Raw genomic sequence first — 22,146 nt, 5'->3', positions numbered from 1 at the left:
ATGGAGAGGGGAGGGGGAGAGCGACGGAGCGGCACCCTGCTGCGTGCTCTCTCCTTCCCTTTCATTAGGATCGGCTGTCGTCCATTGTCCGTGGATCCGGCAGGTCGGTCTGTACACCTGTACCGACTGTACACACGGCAGATTTTCGCCCGATAATTGGCCTAAGCCGATTATCGTGCGATAAAAATCTTAGCTTAATTGGTCCTGGATTTGTATGATTGGTCTGACTGGTCATGGGTTTGTGTGATTGGTCGGACTGGTCTCAGGTTCTTTTGATTGGTCTAATTGGTTTCTGGTTGGAAAGATTGGTCACGGGGTCGAATGATTGGTCTGACGTTCATATGATTGGTCTTACTGGTCTCAGGTTTGTATGATAGGTCAGACTAGTTATGGGTTGTATGATTGGTCTGGGGTTCATATGATTGGCCTCAGGTTTGTATGATTGGTCAGACTGGTCTCAGATTCATATGATTGTTCTGAATGGTCCCAGGTTCGTATGATCGGTCTGACCAGTCACAGGTTGGTATAATTGGTCTGATTGTAATCGGGTTTGTATGATTGGTCTGATTGGCCTTGGGTTCATATGATTGGTCTGATTGGCCTCGGGATTGTATGATCGGTCTAATAGGTTCGTATGATTGGTGTGATTGGTTAGGGGTTTGTATGAATGGACTGATAGATCACGGGTTTGTATGATTTGTCTGATTGTCCCGGGTTTGTCTGATTCATCTGATTGGCCTCGGGTTCGTATGATTGGTCTCAGGTTCATATGATTGGTCTGGGGTTCGTATGATTAGTCACGAGTTCGTATGATTGTTCTGATTGGTTAGGGGTTCGTATGATTGGTCTGATTGGTTAGGGGTTGGTATGATCGGTCTAATCGGCCTCGGGTTTGTTTGATCGGATTGGCCTCGGGTTCATATGATTGTTCTGATTGGTTAGGGGTTTGAATGATTGTTCTGATTGGTTCAGGGTTCGTATGATTGGTCTGACTGGTCACGGGTATGTGATTAGTCACAGGTTCGTATGATTGGTCTGACTGGTCTCAGGTTCGTATGATTGGTCTGACTTGTCACGTTAGTATAATTGATCTGATCTCGGGTTTGTATGATTGGTCTGATTGGTTTTAAGGTTCATATGATTGGTCAAATTGGTCTCGGGTTCGTATGATTGGTCTGATTGGTCTCGGGTTTATATGATTGGTATGATTGGACATGGGTTCGTATAATTAGTCTGATTGGTCTCGGGTTCGTACGATTGGTGTGACTGGCCTCGGGTTGAGTGGGGTGAAGGGGGTGTCTTTCTGAACCCCAAAATTGGTTCATTTTGTTTTGGAGGAAGGATAACATCAGCAGTCTGTGATCTGCAGCCTCAGTGCCAGCCTTACCACCTTGGCATGGTCAGCAGATCCTTGGGGGTGCAATGCCCTGATATCCCCAATATACTATTCATGTAGCACATGTCTGGATCTGCCACGCCTACCCCAGGGGGCACACAAAGCTCCCCACTTTCCCGGCAATTCTTCTCTTTAAAATGGGAACTCTCCTGAAGAGATTTTTGATTTCCTGTGTCATCCCAAGGACAGGAAGTGAAAGGAGATCTCATGAGCGTCCAAAAAGAACCTAAAATGCGTTTTAACCCTTTGCTGCTCTATAAACCATTCCATGCCCACAGATGTTCCCCCCTCCTAATAGTTGGCCTGGCACTGCTCGTTCTTTGTGCCGGCTACAACTTCAGATTTTGGTTTCTGGACAATACCAGACATACGAAGAACCTACTGGAAATCCCAAAATACCCCAAGGGCGGGTAAGAGGGGCAGCTGCCAACCACCCTTGAACCTACGCAGCCCTCGGCACAGCCAGAGATTCTCCCACAGGCAGGAATGACGGATTTTTTTGCTCTTTTATACAGAAAATTGTTACATGATAATTGTTTGTCGTTTTAATAAACTTATCGCTCCGTGCAGAATCGATTCTCCGTCTCTGCACATTGATAGGTTTTGCTGTAATTTGGGCTCTGATTGGTTTAATAATCATACAGCGTGGTGGGGAGACATCAGAGTGACGGTCTGAGATGGGTGACCAGCGATGTGCCTACAGGTTGGGGTCACCGGTGTGGAGGAACTCGCCTGTCCTCTAATAACCCCACAATCCCCAACTCTCTCCCCGCCCCCGGCTGCTCCATTCATCACCAAGGCCTGAATGAGACCCTGGCTGTATGGGGAAGATGCAGCTCACCACATGACCACACCGAGCCAATCAGCATCATCCCGGGGGAGCTCACAGTGACAGCTGGTTGGAGCTCCTAGGAGAGTTTTCATCATTTCAGGCAGCTGATTGGAGCTTTGGGGGACAGAAGAAAGGAAGGGTTGCATTGGGGTCAACCTGCTGCCCCTTCCAGTGTGAGGGGGTCACTACAAAACCACCGAAATTTTCTGATTACTCAATCGGGAGAATTACCGAAACGTGACCGGCATCTCACACAGCCGTCTGACATATATGTAGAGATCACATGACTAGTCGGGATCTACCGTCTACAGTTCATGGGGGGGGGCTCAGACCGGAGGTGACAGGTCCTCTTATCCACCAATACACAGAATACCCCAGACTGAGGGGTAACTACAGAACATCGGGGGAGGTGACAGGTCCTCCTGCCCACCCTGACCACGGTATATGTACACACGGTGCCAATCTCTGGGGTCCAATGATGCCCTATAAGGCTGAAATGGCCCCAAAGAATGAGGGGAGGACCAGTCAGGTCCATGCATCCAGCTCGTCTTTGCCCTGAGCTGACCACACGTATGATGAATGTGACATATATGTGCCGTTCTACCAGCCAGACCCTTCCTGAAAATGTTCACAGCCCAGCAGGTGACCCCATATTCTCTGGGTGTCACCTCTCCGCCCCAAGCCTGCTGATTGGATAGTGAACGAGCAGCAGGGAGCTGATGAAATCATCCTTCTGCACACTCTGTTCTCCATCAGTATGGGGGAAGGGTGACTAATGGGTGAGTGATGTGTGTGGGGTAACTGTGGGGGCCCCGGGGACCTGTGGGTTCATTTCAATGATCTGTTATTACCCCAAGGACGTCTTATGTACAGACAGCAGCCAATCAGAGGATTCCCTGCCAGGGATGGATTGTGATAGGTTACCAAGGGTCATTGTGGGTGGGAATAAGAAATGCCAGCATGTGATTGGATACATAGTATACATGGTGAGTGACATGTGACAAGGCCAGGAATGTGTCAACGCTTCCACAGGTAACATGACTCCCCTGACCATTCCGCCATCGGCACCATCTCTATCCAGGCATCAGCTAGGTTCACCATCTCATCTCATGGCGGCTTGAAGTGGGCACAAACATGGAAATCCCAGGGACCAGAAATGTCTGACGTGACTGAGGCAATGCTTCCCCCTGCCTGCAGCAGACTAATGAAATCATCACAGGCCTGGAGGACCAGGACAGCTTTCTACTAATAACAGGCAGAGATTTCCTGAAATAGGAGACTGTCAGAGTCCACGTGTAACATGTCAGGGATTGATTCATACAGATTGGTAGTTAGTGACAGGTCCTCTTTACTACCAAAAACCAGGCTGAGAAACCCCGTGTACAACATTCTGTATGATGGGGTCATGCCAATAACATGACAGCAACACGCCAACCAAACATAATATTAACAACTATTCACCGCAGAGAATAAGGAATGATTCACCCAACAACATGCATGTGACAACATTATATATACAGTGCACCCATCAGCCAAGAGGGTTTAATGGGGGGAATGTGTTTGTGCACATGGGGTGAATGGGGGGTACACAGGTGTGTACATGTATGAGAGCTTTGTGATGGGTTAAGGAAAGGGAACATGGGACACGAGGTGGCTCCAGATACGGAGGGGGGGTCACCAGGCGAAGGAGGGGATGGGACACCAGAAATGGTGGGGGGGACACTGGATATGAGGACACATGGAACACTAAAAACTTGGGGGGGGACACCAGATATAGGGGGGGGGGGGTCACAAAGGACAAGAGAGGGCCACATGGAACACCAGACATGAGGGATACACATGAACGTGGAACCCAGGGGGGGCCACTGAACATGGAGGAGGCCGGAAACAGGAATCCAGACACATGTTACATGGGGGGGAACACATTAAACACTGGACATGGGGGGTCACATGGAACACTGGGAGGGGACACAGGATATGGGGAGGGACATGGCACACTGGGGGGGGGGACACTGTACATGGGGGGGAACACATGGACATGGAACACGGGGGGGGGGTAATAGAAGACATTAGGGGGGCCCAGCACACATGGCTACACATGGTGACAAACATACGCATGGCAACATATGAGGAGAGAACACACAGACACATATATGACACACAGGTGAACATACATGTTACATGGACACTGCACACATATGACACACATGAAGACCCGGCACACGGGACACACACGGTACTCGGTCTGACTCGGTACATTTATGGCACACGCGGTGAAACGGGTCCGGTTGTCGGTACCCGGCCCTCACATCCCCATCACGGGGGTGTCAGGATGGGGGGGTGAAGGTATCGGGGGGGAAGGGTGGAGGTATCGGGGGGGTTGTTCTCCCCCCGCGGTGTCCCCGGTGATGTCATCCTCCCCCCTCAGGTGGTCCAGGCGGGGGATGGAGGATGATGGGTGAGGAGGATGATGGTTGAGGAGGATGATGGATGATTCCCCACCTGCCCCCATAATACGATGAGGTGTTTCGGAGCTCTCACCCCGGCTGTGTCCCCGGCTCTCCTCCGGGTGTGTCTCGGCCTCTCCGGCTCCGTTGGTTCCCCGCCGCCCGCAGCAGCAGCATCAGTCACAGGAGCGCGCAGAATCATCAGGAGCGCGCATAGAGCTGCATGGCCCAAACCCCGGCGCGTTCCCGAGACCCTCGCACTGCGCCTGCGCACAACATGATAAGGAGTGGGGGAAGTCACCATAATATAACTACAGGAACTGCCCCTACTATAGCACCAAATACCCCCTCATAGACTTTTTTTATCCCTAGTCACATGATTACCACCCTATTCCCCTGATCCCCTGCTGACTGTTGGCAGTCACTTCCTGCCAATGTGACCCCATGACATTTGACAGGGAAGTTTCCTGTCTGTGACAACATAGGGCCTTGTCTGTGTTGACGGTAATTGGAAGTTGGGGTGTTGTCACGGTGTTGTTACCTAGGGATGAAGTGTAGGTTCACATGAAGGTAAGTGCATTGCCAGTCACTCCTCTGGTGAACCTGTTCTTGTGTTGGATGAATGTTGGGGGTTGTGGTGCTGAAAGGTAAAATTCATCTTCGTTAAGCTGATGCCGGAAGGTTTTGGTATTTGGCAATGTTCAGAATTTGCTCCCCCTAAAAAAACAATTATACTGCCCCACCACCGTTATGCTTCACAGTAGGGATGGGGTTATTATGGTGACGTGCAGGGGTTGCAAAGCTTACAAAGAAAACACCCGGAGGCTAAAATCTGAAAAAATTAAAAAATTACTCAAAAATTAATCTCAAAAATTACCTCAAATCCCCCAAAAGTATGAAATCTGCAAGGGACTTATATGCCGCAATCCCCAAAACACCAAGATAGCTGTGGAAAGGTAAAGCGTCATGGCTAGGAGGGGGATTATGTGACACCCCAGGAGGGGCTATGGTGACACCCCAGGAGGGGGTGGGTCTGTAACATTCCAGTAGGGTGGGTTTGTGACACCCCAGGAGGAGGCGGGTTTGACACAACCTAGGAAAGGGCGGGTCCCTGACACCCAAGGAGGGGGCGGGTCTGTGACACCCCAGGAGGGGGCAGGTCTGTGACACCCAAGGAGGGGGCTATGGTGACACCCCAGGAGGGGGCGGGTCTGTGACACCCCAGGAGGGGGCAGGTCTGTGACACTGTGGGTAGAAGGGGGAGAGAGATTTATGGATTGTATACAGCCTGGCAGGGGGCAAATAGCACAACCAATCCTGGAGTTGGGGGCTTTTAATTGATTTCCCTCGCCATGACCAATCAGTGGATTGATAAAGGGTGGCATTGGATGAACAGACGCCGGGCCCCTAATGGGCACTGTGGGAAGCGGGTTGAAGGATTCCCCCCCTGGGTTCAGTGGTAGACGGCAGCTCCAATGGAAAATGCTAAACCCCGCATTAGGACTGGTGAAGATTGCAGATGCAAATGAAGACTGGTGAATTCCACCAGTCTGTCTTTGGGCCAAGGATTCACTCACAAGGATCCATGCCGGTCCTGGGCCCCTGTCATTATACGGGGTGCTGCGCTGGATAGAACCACAGCAATGCAGCATTCCAGGGGGGAAAATATACTGCAGGGTGAATGAAAAATAAAATGTGATTCACCCACAGACACCAAGATCAGAATATTAACATAGTAACAAAAAAAATCTCCATTCTCTCCAGGCTGCTTCCTCCTCCCTCCAACATTCCCTGTAACATTCACCGGACTGGAATTCAGGGAAAGGTGATGCTAAAAATAAACAGATGGCGGTAAGTAGGTCATTGCGGGCGCCGTACGGTAACGCTGACATTGATGCAGCATCCAAGCTGAGAGCTCACATGGTGGTTAGCAGAAAGATTCACCCTCCCTCTCTCTCCATGATTTCCAGATTTGCTCTCCCTCTCCATGAATCCCGGGAGCTTCGCCCCTCCTCCTCCATGAATTCCAGGGGCTTCGCCCCTCCCTCTCCATGAATCTCGGGGGCTTCGCCCCTCCCACTCCATGAATCTGGGGAGCTTCGCCCCTCCCTCTCCATGAACGCCAGGGGCTTCGCCTCTCCATGAATCCCGGGCGCTTCGCCCCTCCTTCTCCATAAATCCCGGGGGCTTCGCCCCTCCCTCTCCATGAATCCCAGGAGCTTCACCCTTACTTTTTATGAATTCCAGGAGATTCACCCCCTCTCCATGATTCCTGGGGAGAAATCACCAATGGGGGCAAATTCCCACCATCAGTACGTGACCTCACCAATGGGGGCAAATTTCCACCATCAGCACCTGACCCCACCAATGGGGGCAAATCCTCACCATCAGTACCTGACCTCACACATGGGGACAAATTCCCACCATCAGTACCTGCCCTCACCAATGGGGACAAATTCCCACCATCAGTACCTGACCTCACCAATGGGGGCAAATTCCTACGATCAGTACCTGACCTTACACATGGGGGCAAATCCTCACAGACACAAACCAAACTCTTATGAAGTCTTCCTAGAGTAGTGGAGGATGTTATAGGGGAGCAACTCCATCTTTATGGCTATGGGGCAGTGAGGTCATGACCATTATAATGGTCATTAGGTAAAGGGTGGGGTGACTATAATAATGGCCATGGGGCAGTGGGTTGCTGAGGGCCGGGGTGTGGGAGATTTCCTGTACATACATTACATGTTGCCTTCTCCTCCTGGCAGTTTCCAGATCCAGCTTGGTTCTTCCAGGTGACTTCCAGTTGCAGATTTAGATCCCCATCTGCCCACTATAAACCAATCAAGATCGGTGGGGGGGTCATCCGTCCCACAATCGGCCCATCCAGCCTTGGAGGAATGATTTTTGTTCCCACTGGGTACGTTTCATGTAGGATGGAAAAATTCTTTTAGTTGGGATGAGGTGGAAACCAAAGCCGGTGACCCCTCTGCTGACTTTGATGAAATCTGGACAATAGGCAGAGAGGGGGAAATGTGAAGCAGAATTGGTCATTATTATCTCCTCACATAATCCAGCAAAAAATACAAAATCCAAACAATTCAGATCTGTGGGAACAGAAAGTCACATGGCTACTACATGAGGACTACTACTCCCAACAGGCCTTACAGCTCACGGAGTACATAGGACTGAATAGGTGTTCTTCCATAGGTGGATTTGGTGGACCTGCCACAAGAACATGCACCACAGTGTCTGACCACCGGTATGGCCCAGGAAAAGAAGACAAAATCAAGTCAACCAGTCTCTACCTACAGACTTGGAAATTTCCCTTCCGTCATAGAGAAGATACCTGGGGGGTTTAGATTCACCTGGGTTTAGAGGTCACCTGGCTCCTGCTGTTTGGTAAATAGGTTATTGAAAATTGTTGGAGTGGATTTGATGACCAGAATGATTTTGGTTCAATGAAGGAATAACAAACTGATAGCTTGGATGTTCAGAATGTGGCTGGGTAAGGAATCTTCTCATTGGTTGAATGTCAAGGAACCAGACCCATGTCTGTGGTAGGAATCTCCCGGTGGAGGAGAAGATAGCACTGGCCAGAATTTTGGTGTGCACCTTGGACACATGATTGGACCAAATGGATGCCACACTGACAGCACTCCCTCCACTCCCCAGAAAAAAGAAATGCGTATGCTGGTGGGGATCATGCGTATAGATAGGCAATAGCAGGAAACTTGGGGCAGAGTCATGATCAATCTCCCTTCACAAGCATAGAAAATAGCAGGAAACTGCTTGAGCAGGGAGGTTGATCATGACTCCACCCCTAGTTTCCTGCAGATAGATTGATCATGACTCCGCCCCTAGTTTCCTGCAGGTAGATTGATCATGACTCCGCCCCTAGTTTCCTGCAGGTAGATTGATCATGACTCTGCCCCTAGTTTCCTGCAGGTAGATTGATCATTACTCCGCCCCTAGTTTCCTGCAGATAGATTGATCATGACTCCACCCCCAGTTTCCTGTTGCTCTCTGCTTGTTCCGGGAGATTGGTTATGACTCCACACCCAAAGAGAGCAAATGGGGGCAGAGTCATAATTAATCCTTATGCAAGAAACTGGGGGCAGAGTCATAACTAATCTCTCTGCAGAAAACTGGGGGTGGAGTCATGCCTAATCTCCCTGCAGCAAACTGGGGGCAGAGTGATAACTAATCTCCCTGCAGGAAACTGGGGGTGGAGCCATACCTAATCTCCCTGCAGGAAAATGGGGGCAGAGTCATAACTAATCTCCCTGCAGGAAAGGAAGGGTGGAGTCATGCCTAATCTCCCTGCAGCAAACTGGGGGCAGGGTAATAACTAATCTCCCTGCAGGAAACTCATGCCTAATCTCCCTGCAGCAAACTGGGGGCAGGGTAATAACTAATCTCCCTGCAGGAAACGGGGGGTGGAGTCATGCCTAATCTCCCTGCAGCAAACTAGGGGCAGAGTAATAACGAATCTCCCTGCAGGAAACTGGGGGTGGAGCCATAACTAATTGACCTGCAGGAAAATGGGGGCAGTCATAACTAATCTCCCTGCAGGAAACTGGGGGTGGAGCCATAACATGTCCCTGCATGAAAATGGGGGCGGAGTCAAGACCAATCCAACACCAATCATTTGTGATCTCTGAACATCATCGCTACAAGGAGGAAACAAATCTGCTGCAGACTGAATGGAACTCAGGGAAAACACACAAGTCAATGTTTAAAGGAAATTTATTAAAGAAAATTGTAGAAAACTTCATACTTGTGTCAAAAAGACTTTTTTTTCCTCTCCCACTTTTCATGTTTTCTTTACATTTCAATTTGGGACAAGAATTCAACATTTTTTCCTGGTCAGATCAGAACTTATTATTGGTACTGCGATTCAGAATTACATTTTATTGATGGAGAATTTCACAAACATCCCCCGGTAATGGCGGCAACTGCTGGATGTGAAATGATCTGCGGCAGGCATTGTACTCAATGTGATTTGGATACGTGGACATCAGGTGACCTGCTATCCATAGCTCTCCATAGAACACTTCTTCGACCTACCTACTGTCAGTACCTGACCTCATCATTGGGGGCAAATCCCCACCATCAGTACCTGACTTTACCAATAGGGGGCAAATTCCCACCATCAGTACCTGATCTCACCAATAGGTGGCTAATTCCCACCATCAGTACCTGACCTCACCAAATGGGGGCAAATTCCCACCATCAGTACCTGACCTCACCAATAGGGGCAAATCTCTGAACAAGGTACATTGGAACATGCTATCCATAGCTCTCAATAGAACACTTCTCCGGCCTATTTGCACCTGACCCTTTGCTTGATTGGAATAATACTTTCTATGTATTTTACCCCATCAGAAAAAAATCCCCAGCAATATTGTAATGAATTCCCACAGCCCACCAACTTGCTAAATTGCAATGAATATATTATTGTAATAATATGATGGCTGCCATAGGGTACAACATAGCAGAAATACAATACAGACAGGAAGTGACCCAGGCAGCATATATATAGGAAAAAGATACAGCAAGTTACCCTATAGATACGTATGGTTTAGGAGTATAAAGAAGTCCCAAGGTTTTAAGGTTTCTTTCTCTTGAGAATCTTCCAGAACGCGGTTCATCCAGCAGACCAGGAACTACCTAAAGTTTCAGTGCTGGAAAAATTGGTCTGCTCAGACTTGTCAGACACGTTCGGCCATAGCAGGTTTGCTGCTGGACAAGATTGTCTGCCTGGAAGGCCGCCATCAACAGGCTGATTATTATTATGCAGACAACTCCTGGAGAGAAAGGCCCCAATTTGAGACTGGAATATTTGCTTATTTTAAAGCTTGAAAGACGATTTAACTGCCGATTGCTGAGGGTTCAGCCAAATTGCTGCAACATCCTGACAAGAGACGCTACCTAACAGATCCGTACTGACCTGTTTGTATATCAGGAGGTCACAATGGGGATAACATAAAATTACAACACTCAAAGTACCATACGCAATATCGAAAGCCAAATCTATCTGTGCAAAATCTATACTACTAATTGTAGAAAAAGTTAGTGTGCTGGAAGAATTGGGACCTCTAGGGACACTTAGGAAGCGAGGTGGATGTCCTCCTTGAATAGGCACAATAGGCCCTGAATAAACATGGGGTTTAGGATTTCTCCATCCTCCTTGACCATGCAGCCTATTGATTATGTCTTCAAATGTACATGTCTGGCCCGGGTCCTATACTTCCAGTGTCACCCTAATGTCTGTATTAATCTATTTCCCATACTACTGTTGCCACCAATGGCAATCTATACCGTACATTGCAAGTCTGTGGGCTGCGTTCATCAGTTTCTGGATAGGGGGGGTGACATCATATAAGACAGGCTATGCAAAGGACTGACCATTTTTTTGTATTCCACACATTTTTCACACTATATACAGGTGGCTTCATACATTACTTTCATGGAATTAGATTTCACAGAACTTTAGTATCATACAGTGTTAGGATTCCATTAAATGTAAAATCATTGGATTTATTGGTGTGCGATATGCTCCAGTCTGCAGATCCTCTAAGTGACTTCCTAGACTTTGCTGAAGCAAATGATGAAACCAAAACATGTAACTAGTCTTGAAGAGTTTCTGCTCAGCAGAAATATAATAGAAAAAACAAAGCAAAAAACGGTAAGGATAAATCCACTAAGCCCGAGACTTCCCGAGGCTTTCGCTACGACGTAGGACGCAATGACTCAATACAGGAGGTACACATCCACAAATATTTTAGTGACATATGAATGCATTAAATAGCAAACAGCTCTGCGCAAGCAAATTTCCCCACCGCACATTTTTTCTTTCAAAGACCCAAATTGCAAGGACCATCAGAAAACTGTATCCACGCTCGGTTTACAAACGGATATATTTACTCTCGCCTTTTTTTTTTTTTTTTTTGTACAGAGGGACAAGGCAACAAAAACGTCTTTAGCAGAATCCGTACAAGTGCCTGAGATCAGGTTGCCATATAAATATTTTAGAAAATGACGGTTTCATCATTTGGTTATCAAAATACTAAAAACTTTTGTTGCTGTTTTAATCTAAAAGGTCCACAAGACACAAAAGCCCTTGCGCCCGGTTTTTGTAGGGAGCTCTCGACATTTGGGCCCCTCTTGTTAATACAATGAAGTCGCTGACTGAGCCGGGCAGCGCAGTGTTTTTCAGAGGTTCCCTTCCCCCAGTAACACTTCAGTATTTCAGTAAAGAGATAAAAAAGTTCCTCATTTATGTCCTCAGAGTGGGGCACCGAGCCTTTCACCCATATGGTTCATTCACAAATTAGAATCGTCCAAACATATTGGAAGCTTGCTGTGGTTGTGTATCTAGAAGGGAGAAGAGAAAAAGCAGGGGAAGGTTTATGATAGAAAAGGAACAAGTGTGGCATGCTGCAAACAATACAAATATAGAGAATGATGCATTTCAGGATGAAGAATACCACAAAGGTCAGTATTTCACCAGCTGGGCTACTCACTGGATAATTGCTGCTGTAGTTGTCTCACGAGAGCCGCGGTCTGCTGCTGCTGCTGAGTCTGCTGAAGGCCTTGTCTCTGAAACTAAAAAAAAAGTAATATATGATAGATGTCAGTGGATAAACTACAAGAGTACAACTCACACAATACAGCTGAAGAAATACAAAACTAAACTACTGGATTTGCCTAATCGTTTCTCTTCCAGAATCCTCCTCCAGTGTGCAAATGGACCATTTATAACATTCCAGTAGACAAAAAAAATAAATGTATGGGACCGGGACTGGGGACCTTAGTCAGAGGTCCCCCCTCCAATGGACTTGGAGCATACAGGACTAAATTAGCCATAAGCATTCTAGAATATAGTCTGCATGGTGAGCGGTGACAGGGGAGTTTACTACTCCACTGATGACATGAGCACCACCTACCCAAGGACTACAAAGAACTGTTACACAACCGAAGCACTGCTCATGAGGAGAGAGCAAGGAAATTGTAGCCCAGGGCATTTTTAGGGAACATTGAAGGCTGGCTTTATGAAAAAATAGGAAATTATGGATGAAACAGTGAATGAATGAAGATGGGGGAAGATACTTTGCAGCTCTTTGATGTCACATACAATGCAGAACAAGCAGTTTTGCATTGTAAAGGATTATAGCGAGGGCCCCAGACAGTACAGGAGAGTGTTGGCACCCTTCTGGGTCCTTCTGCCCCCAAGGCAAGCAAACATTTAAAAGTACTTACCATAGGCTGCTGAGGGGCGAGAGCCTGCATACCAAGCCCAGGTGGCTGACCTTGTGCCTGGGCCTGAGGCACCGCTGCTACCTGCTGAGGAGGTGGCTGTGGCTGAGGGGGAACTTGTGGCTGTGGAGGTGCTTGAGGTTGTTGCTGCTGTTGTTGCTGTTGCTGCTGCTGTTGTTGCTGCTGCTGCTGCTGCTGCTAAAGAAGAAAATAAATCTGCTCAGTACAGAGGTCTGGAGTGCTCTATCAAACATGGAAATGACCTTTTGCTTACTTACCCGTAACATCTGTTGCTGCCTCAGATATTGTTGCTGCTGCTGCTGCTGCTGCTGTTCTGGTAACATCTGAGTGGGTCGAACTGCAGCTTGTACAGTCTGTGCAGTCATGTGACCCATTCCAGGAATCATGCCGGGCTGTGGCATCTGTTGGTGCTGGAATCTAATAGGACATAAAATAAAAGTTATGGGTGGTTTGTTTTTAATACAGTGGGGGATTAAATTTAGATTTTGTGTCCTTGAAATACCTCTGTCCAGTCTGGGGATTGTGGGTGTAGCCAGATGCTTGCTGATGGACATAACCACTAGGTCTCTGCTGCATCTGACGTACAGGATCAAGTAGGGCTGCACTTGTTGGTGGGAGGGAACTACCATATGACTGGGCACCATAAGCTGGTGGCACCAAGCCGCCACCCTGATTTGGAGGAGGGTGTTGTTGCATGGGCACGTGTGAAGTGTATGTTGTATAACCCTAGGAAAATAACAGACAGTATAAATAATAACAATTAATTGTGGAACAAAGTGTATCTTAAGCTGAACTCCAGGCTCATAACAAAGACACTGCTCCATTCATCTCTGAGCATGACTGGGAGCCAGATGTACTGCATGCAAATGTGTGAAGAACAAGCATTTTAAATGAAAGAAGGATCACAGTATGCATAGAGACCATCTCCCAATGGTCTTTTACCATTCATTCACCAGCTACAGGTAGGAAGGGGACACCATTGGATTAATAAACTCTAAGAGGTGCCATCGGTCTACTTTGCTGTGATGTGTCTTTTGTAGTTAGCCCAGAGTTCACCTTTATTCATCTGATATGTGCCAAAGAAGAAAGGAACATGAAGGAAAAACAAATCAATAAATGTGGTACCTGGGAGGGTTGCATAGAGCCATATGAAGGTGTGGGATTCATCTGTCGGACAGGCTGGCCCATCATTCCCTGTGTCTGCTTGGAAAGGAAACATGCGCTAATAAATGGTCTACTTATTAATATTATCATTTTGTGACTGTCGTTTTAAAGGCAATCTATGCCGGAGACTCCGAGAATTATAGCAGCTGATCCATGTCTACAGCTTCGGTATTTTCTGATCCAGGATACCCATAGATCTGCTGTTGTTAGAGAAACATCAGAACTTCTGAGCTTCACATGTATTCAATATAACAAAGCCTTTGGACCAACAGATGCCTAAAGAGAAGCTGACCAATGGAAGCGTACGTATCCGCAGTATTGGTTTCTATAAAACAGGTAGCACATACTTACCAGCTTGGCCTGCAGATGCTGCCTTAGTAGTTGTCCTTGGGGGATTGGAGGCTGCTGCCTCTGGTACATCATGGGCTTATAAGGATCCATCATCCCTCCAGGAGGTACACCGCCATATGGAGGCCGAGACTGGACCACCTTCACCATATTCATTCGAGGGGGTCGGTAAGGATCCAGACGAGGACCACCTGTGCACAGGAAAGAAGCAATAGGCAGGAGTTAAAATGAGCAAAAAAAAAATAAAATAAAATCTATATAAAATGTGGAGTGCTCTACTCACCTGGAGGTAGCGGCTGGTTCTGGGTATATACGCTCTGTGTTCCATAGGGAAGACGTGACATTGATCCTGTTCCTTGTGGATGCAGTAGGTCAGTGGGAACTCCCATAGGATAAGACATTGGATGTTTCCCAAAATCCTGAATGAAAGAATGAATGTTAGCAAGGTAAAAACTTCCTGATTTTTCAGACTAAAAACAACATAAAACAGGCTGTCTAGGAATAAACAATTACTTTTCTATTGTTCCTCACAACAGTGAAAAGCAGAGTCTAAATACTCTATAGTCTTTTTCCAACAATTTTCCCACACGAGTGGCATTAAAGTAGCTGGTTGAGCCGGATGAAGAAAGATCCAAGATGGGGGTGAGGAGAAATTTTCATTAGATAAAAGTAAATCAAAAGCTGCTCATTGAGACTTTGTTTTAAACAATACTCCCTCCCGCCACCATGAAAAAAAAAATATGCTGGGTGCTTCATTCATCTGAATGGTCAGAGAAAAACACAAATATGGCAAAAAATAAGTGCACACTGGACTTCACGTTTTCTATTTTTTTTGTTGACTATGCACAGGTAATATTTATGTGGTGGGTTACAAATAGAATTTTAGCATTACCTCCCCTTTGTTTGCTGTTTGGCGACTTTTCTTTTTCTTGCTTTGCTTCTTTCTGTCCTCATTGCCACCGGTGGAGCCAGTTGCACTTTTGTCCACTTTTAGCGTCTCGCTTAGCTTTTTGTCTGGCTCACTGCTTGTGGGAGTTGGAGGTTCCTCATCCTCGGGTGGGAGGGCGAGAGGCTCTAGATAATATGTACGTGCCTTTGGTTTGAGGTGAGTGTGGTAGAGAAGTAAACGCTGCTGCTCCTCAATCCGTGACACTCGCCTGTCCACGCGCACAGTCCCAAACCAACCCCAAGAAAGGGGGGCGGACTGCTTCAATCCTTCAAACAGGTCCCAAGGGGAAATTTTTTGCTTGGTGGAGACTTGGAGTCCCTATAAAGAATGGCAGCAAAATGAGAAAAATATAAATAGTAGTAACCTGCTTACAGCTTTAAAACATTAAAACTCAACTGCAGACAAAGTGCCAAATACACAAATATGGGTGCTAATATATCTGTCCCAGGATTTGTTTTTCTGTCTATTCGGAACATACCAGATGCAAACTGTGCACTGACCATATGATGCATTTAACATTCACAGCTTTTGATCCTCCCTCCAACCTGTGACTGGACAGTGCAACAAGAAGCTGCAGAGTAATATCTCTATCTTCCTGGTTTATCCTACTATCAGCATGTCCCCTGAGTACACATGAGTACACCTAAGTGGCCCTCTATTGCTATCACTTCCTCTTAGTCTGAGTTCTAGTATACATTGCCTGTAGGAGGCTTATACCAAGCCAAATTTAGGTACTTCCATGGCTTGTAATAATGTGTTATTACAGAGCTGCATTATGCGTGTCATATCTGCCTGGTGTTACTTATGTAAAGATATTTTGTCACATGACAATCACCTCTTTTTTAAAAATGGAGTCAAAGCCGGCAATCTTGTTTCCTTTGGTGTCAATAAGAGATCCCTGTGGTTCACAAGTTATCACATCTTTCATTTGCTTTGGTAATGGCAACAACTGGCGCACCTTCTCCAGGCTTTCTGACTGGCGATCTCCTAACTCTTTCTGCAGAGATAGCAAAACAAAGAATTTAGGGTGCAGCAGAAAAGCAAGCGAGATAGTAAAAGGAAACGAGAGAGAGCGATAGGCTAGGAAACAAATTACTGAACATTACCCTAAGCTTCTTCACCAGGTTCATGTAGGCCCTTTTGTTCTCCTCCATGCTGCCCTGAGAAATGCTGGACATATCAGCTGCCAGGGTTCCATTAATTAGGACACTCAGCATGTCTAATACTGTGGTGAATAGCTCGCTGCAAAACAAGAAATTCATGTTACAAAAGGAGCATGTATAGAATAGGCCATGAATGGAAGGGGCTATCTTTTTTAATAGTCACGGGGTTGGAAAGGTGTCCAACAAGTGCATACAGTATAGATGTGATCATCAGGGATCCACAGACTTTTCTCCATAAATTGTACGTTTAACATTTTACTCCCAAATCTAGGTGTACAAATGGGCTTTCAAGAAATATCAAACTAGTCTAAAGGGGAAGACATATTTGGATCCAGGAACCAATTCACAAAAAATGGGGAGGGTTAAAGAATCAAAACGTTTTTTTTTAGATAGATCAAGAAGCAGATTTACTTATTAGATTGCATATCCACAGTGCCACTGCTGATGATATCCAGAAGTAGTACAGCCCATTCAGTGGTTTGCTGAGTGCTGCGTTGAACTGTGTCAAACATTCCTCCCACCTGGCAATGAAAGAACAATGGTATAAAGGTAAAATATCAGAAGAAATGTAGGGGGACACGCTGATCTTTACACTCAATAACATTACACAAGGGGAAGGTCAGTGAGCATCTAATATTATGCAAATCATTCAAAATAAAATTAGTGAAAGAACTCACCAAGTTAAGCCTGAGCTTCAGCACGTCATGCAGTAGCTGAGGTGTTTTATAGTCATCTTGATACTGATCTTCCCGCCAGTTACTAACAATCTGAAAATCAATAAGAACAACAATAATGATAGGATGAATATTTGTGTAACGTTATCAACTTATACAACGTGTTTATACAAAGTTCATAACTTTAGATGTTTAGTTCTTTCATACAATATATGTCAAAAACTTTGTGGAGCCATGACTATCTTACCTATATGAGCTTTGGCCATCCCATTCCAAAACTATGGCCCTGAACACTGAATTTGTATGTTGTAATATTTCCAGTACTCTTCATTGGAATCACCCTAGCTCCACCATTTGGAGGAGTTCCGCATACATCTGGACATATAGTTCATGTGTAAATGAATGTGTTGGGCTATGATGAGAGACCATATAATCCAGGTATGGGATGTACTATTACCACTTAGCATGTTATACAGCTATTCAAAGTAAACATTTAGAGAAGCTCACCCCTGCAGCTGTAAATTATTTTAATATGAAGGTCTTACTGATGCATAAGCAAGTCACAGAGAGCATTTGTCTGCGAGCAAAACACTCCCAGGTGATTTGCCATGAGGAATGTCCTACAAAACTATCCTATTTATCTCTTAGGGGATGTGGTCATGAAGTAACACTTAGTTCACATCAGAATATAAACAAACTAAACAACTAAAAATAAAACCATGTTAATTTAGTGTCTTCCCAGTGACTAAATTAGAAGCACAAAAAAAAATGTGTGTGCCACCTACCTGCTGTACTTGACCATAAAGGGATGCCAGTAGCCCCTCTCTCTGCTCATCCTGTCCCTTTAAACAGGTTAGTACCAAAGACAGAAATGGTTGCTGACTGAGCAAAGACATGCTGTTAAGAAGAAAAGTGAGAGGTGAAAAAAAATATATTATTTGCTAGCCATCATAAAAGAGTAACGTACATTAAATGAAAACCTTTGCATTACAATCAGATTTCCCAGAATTGGTAAGGAATATAAAAACAAGGTGGAACGTGCAAACAAAACATCCATTACAACAATAAAGTAACTGGAATTGTTCATCTTGGGCCCATTTGTGATCGAGTTGTAGCAATCATTTCACCAGTGACCAACACTAAGTTAAAGTTTTGGTAAATAAACCCAATGAATTATCACCTAACTTTATTACCATACCCTGACCATTCTCTCACCTCTTCTGCTTCTGTCGGTCCCGCTCCTTACGTGACGATGACCCTAAGTGCTGTCCTTTCTCCAGTTCCTCCCCAGCGGCTTTTAGAACATGGCCTTGAACAGATGTTGGCAGCTTAGCAATCAGAGGGGCCACAAGCCACACCCCAGACCTCTCCAAAGCACTGTAAAGAGAAAAACTGTAAATAAAAATACAGAGGTCAAAGACCCCTTAACCTCAAAAAAGGGGATCTCCTACCTTAACACTGGCTTGGACTTAGCATTGGGTGCTGAGTTGCTAGTTGGAGCATTGTTAGCAGGAGGAATGTTGACAGGAGCTGTACATACATTCTCTGCAGATTGCTGAAATACTTCAATTGTGGCCTTGGCAATGTTTTCCAGAAGAGAGTTCATTTCCTGAGATATAAAATAACAGATATAAAAATAATTAGTTTTCTGCTGTCTGCTGTTTGCACCACCCACCTTGATCCTTTCACTCCTCCCCACAGCAGTGTTCACCTGGCCTGTCAAATGGCTATTCAAAGCTCACTTGCTGTCACTTGTGGAGATTCTCATGCCCCCAGAAGCCAGGATTCATTAAAACAAGAGTGGAAGGCATCAAAGGTGCTCAGATAAATGAGTATAAATTGCTGTGTGTGGGTATCAGGTGACACTGTCACATCTAATGAGCATTTTAAATTTGAAAACGTGAATATTTCATCATGAAATTGACTTTCTTATTAACTTCTTTCCTTCGCTCTCTTACAAAAACAATTGTCCTATTTTGCTTTAAATACCTTATTTTTGCTTCATTCCCCCGCTCCTCACATAAAGGTTCAGTAAAGTACCCTTAGCCAATCAAAGCCTCCTCAAATTTTCAGATCACCCACCCAGGTCGCAGGTCAGTAAGGGATAAGATATTGCAAGATGTCAGCTACGCAAGTGTTAAATACTTCAGCTTGCCCAGCTTAAAGTATATTCACTGAAATGTATAATGGGGTTGTTTTTTGTTGTTTTGATTACAAATCTGAGACCACTTGTGAGCTTGTAACAAAGGCAGACTCTGTGTCCTAACAGTCTCCTATAAATTTTGTTAAATGATTGCAGTTATATTGTATCCACCCAATTCTTACATTGCTGGTTGTCTGTTTAATCATTAGCTGAAGTTCCAAAGCAGACTGCCTCATTGTCCACTGATCCAGGCTCTGCAGGGCAAAGAACAGAAACAAAATAAAAAGATGAAAGGTAACATATCTCTAGTCACGAAAAACATTTCTATCTTACATTTTAAAATTAATTAGTAATCCTGGTAATATGAGAGGGCATTTAAAGCAGACCTCACACCCCAAACACTTACATGCATACATGCTAAGTGATCCGTTTAAAAAGGAGATTTTTTTTCCATTTAGTTAAAACTCACCTGCAGAATGTGTTTGATGCGTTGCCTCTGAGGATTGTCTCCTTGCTCGGCATCACTCAGTCTGTGTGGATAACAGATCAATTGCATCAGACGCTGGGCCTGAGCACTGCTGAGAACCGGATCCTGGAGGTCAATGGAGTCTTCACACAAGGAGCGTACGCATCGCTCACCGACCCATTCCTGTGAACACAAGGCATATTAATGGAACACAAGGACAAGAATGGAGGAGACTGACCACTAACACTTTTTCCCTTCTGCTTATCATGTCAGTGTTTTCCCCAGCCCATTAGCTAAACGCACAACCCAGCACTTTTCAGTAACCGCCCGGCTGTTTTTTGGTGGTTATTGAAAAGTTGGGTCACAATACCAGAGCTGCCATCCACCTACGGCTTCTTCCCACCCGGCTTAAGCAGAAAATGTAGAAATGGCAATGCTCAAACACCTGTCACTCCTCAATAAACCGTTCAAAACACATAATTATTTTGCTTACATAAAGACTAGAACATAATAGATAATGTCTGTGTGTGTGCTGGAAAAGAAAGAGGATTATAGGAGAGCAGAGGTTGTTAGAAGCTTGAAAAAGGTTTCTTTTAAGCAGGTAAATATGAAATATTGCATGTTAAAGTGACTCAGCATCTTAAAAAAAAAAACATGTTGCACACTGACCTTTCCTGCATGCATTAAGCAAATCCTGAGCTATCTTGAAGCCCTTTAAACACTACAGCTATCTGACATTTTCAAGTGTGTAGGATATGGTGTCTCCCACTGTGAGCTATGGTTCTTTCCCTGGCTTTCACAACCTGAACTGACATAGCAGGCAGCATCTAGCAGGGAACAGATATTCTAAACACCTGGAAACATCATATAGCAGTAGCCACTAACAATGCTTTCACCAGCTGGGAAGAGAAGTGTTATTTTATGTTACACGAAAATGATAGGTGAATATCCTCTATCTTCAATTTGAAGAAACTCATAAACTCACCTGCTGACAAATGCTGCGTAGCACATGCTTGGCATAGACATCCAAACTGGCAGTCTCTATGGAAACCATTCTACCCCCTGGCTTATTTGCCAAATCCTCATCTGTAATGTCTTCATTCCCAGGTGGAAGAGGAAAGCCAGAGCCTTGCAATTCTGCATCGCCTGGATAAACAACTGTTAGTGAAATAGGGGAAATGGATTTTGAAACACAACAGTGACATAGCAGTGATAAAAGGTGACAACCAGGACCAGAGCTCACATAGTACAAGACTTATTAGGTCCAGAGCTCTCAGTGATCAATAGGGAGGAAAACATAAGACAACATGCCAGTGTCCTTCATACTATACACAAATGTAGTCAGTATGCGGCGACTGCTGTGCCATCGATCCTGCCAACCCTAAGGGCTCTGGAAATCTTTGAGGCACAGTGGGGTTAACAGGAGATAGAGACCCCCCTGATCATGTAGTATTACTGACTTTTATTCACATGGACTGCACTTAAAAGGTTTTAATATATTGAACTGATTTCATTATGTTATAAAAACAAAATGCTTCATATTATGAAAGTACAGTCACTTTTTTTTAAAAGACCTTTAAAAATATCTGAACAACACAATCAGCAAACAAAAGTACCATTTGCAGTCCTGACATTAATTCGAGTCTCTTACCAAGCATGAATACGGCTTTTAAAACAGCAAACAGCGCTCCGGGTACAATACGGTTCTGAGCAGCTGCTAGAAGATGGCGGTCGCAGGAAGAGCGAATCCCAAATGTTGCTCTGTCTAAAAAAGCAGAGAAAATGCAAATAAATAAGTTCCAGTCCTATGAATATTCAGAATATTGTAAGATTTAATTTAAATATTAGTATTTCTGAAGAGCAGAATAGGATGAGACCACCACCTTTTTTTTCTCATAATGTCCCTATAACTCATCACTTACTGCCTTCTGGTTCATATGGGTTCAGCTGAGGCGTCTTGAAAAGATGCAGCAAAATGCGACATGTAAGGCGGGCTCCAGGTTCTGAGTCTTGTTCACTACATGCTAAAAAAGCAAACAGATCACAGATTATTATTGCATATAATAAATGACAATTTATTAAAGTGCAATCCAACTTTTCCTTTTCTAATTGTCTACCTCCCCTTTTATTATAAGTTTAGAATGAATATCCCCCCTCATCAACATTGCAGGGTCACCCCTCTGCATTCTCTATTAGCAGCCACTAACTTTATGGATGAATGGCACTCAGAAGCACAGAGTATTCACGCTCTTTTATTACAGGTTGCAGCTGTCTGAGTTTT

The 22,146-nt window shown here is 45.2% G+C and overlaps 2 protein-coding genes across 7 annotated transcripts in view; both read right to left on the bottom strand.

The window, feature by feature from the left end:
- NLGN3 (neuroligin 3) overlaps positions 1–4,888 on the bottom strand; it is a 67,723-nt gene extending 62,835 nt beyond the window's left edge. For 3 of the 4 annotated variants that reach the window (XM_072431271.1, XM_072431266.1, XM_072431269.1), the window contains exon 1: positions 4,770–4,888. The gene's annotated coding sequence lies outside the window, so the exon portion shown is untranslated. Of the gene's footprint in view, positions 1–4,730 lie in introns of all 4 variants that reach the window. The other variant, XM_072431267.1, reaches the window with a different exon arrangement.
- Positions 4,889–9,406: 4,518 nt separating this feature from the next.
- MED12 (mediator complex subunit 12) overlaps positions 9,407–22,146 on the bottom strand; it is a 29,418-nt gene continuing 16,678 nt past the window's right edge. The window contains exons 24-44 of one of the 3 annotated variants that reach the window (XM_072431170.1): positions 21,788–21,889; positions 21,517–21,630; positions 20,851–21,011; positions 19,869–20,048; positions 19,582–19,653; positions 18,708–18,865; positions 18,472–18,633; positions 18,042–18,153; positions 17,260–17,349; positions 16,994–17,103; positions 16,526–16,661; positions 16,255–16,416; positions 15,363–15,737; positions 14,754–14,889; positions 14,474–14,661; positions 14,084–14,161; positions 13,461–13,684; positions 13,216–13,375; positions 12,941–13,135; positions 12,205–12,286; positions 9,407–12,055 (exon numbers count right to left, since the gene is read on the bottom strand). In XM_072431170.1, the coding sequence (XP_072287271.1) occupies positions 12,012–12,055; positions 12,205–12,286; positions 12,941–13,135; positions 13,216–13,375; positions 13,461–13,684; positions 14,084–14,161; positions 14,474–14,661; positions 14,754–14,889; positions 15,363–15,737; positions 16,255–16,416; positions 16,526–16,661; positions 16,994–17,103; positions 17,260–17,349; positions 18,042–18,153; positions 18,472–18,633; positions 18,708–18,865; positions 19,582–19,653; positions 19,869–20,048; positions 20,851–21,011; positions 21,517–21,630; positions 21,788–21,889 (3,041 nt within the window). In that variant the 3' untranslated portion in view covers positions 9,407–12,011. The remainder of the gene's footprint in view (positions 12,056–12,204; positions 12,287–12,940; positions 13,136–13,215; positions 13,376–13,460; positions 13,685–14,083; positions 14,162–14,473; positions 14,662–14,753; positions 14,890–15,362; positions 15,738–16,254; positions 16,417–16,525; positions 16,662–16,993; positions 17,104–17,259; positions 17,350–18,041; positions 18,154–18,471; positions 18,634–18,707; positions 18,866–19,581; positions 19,654–19,868; positions 20,049–20,850; positions 21,012–21,516; positions 21,631–21,787; positions 21,890–22,146) is intronic. The other 2 variants (XM_072431172.1, XM_072431171.1) reach the window with 2 other exon arrangements.

Source organism: Pyxicephalus adspersus, chromosome Z (assembly GCF_032062135.1).
Source record: "Pyxicephalus adspersus chromosome Z, UCB_Pads_2.0, whole genome shotgun sequence".
Classification (NCBI taxonomy): Eukaryota; Metazoa; Chordata; class Amphibia; order Anura; family Pyxicephalidae; genus Pyxicephalus; species Pyxicephalus adspersus.
Note: the sequence above shows the minus strand (reverse complement) of the source record. Positions and strands in the feature narration are given on the sequence as shown.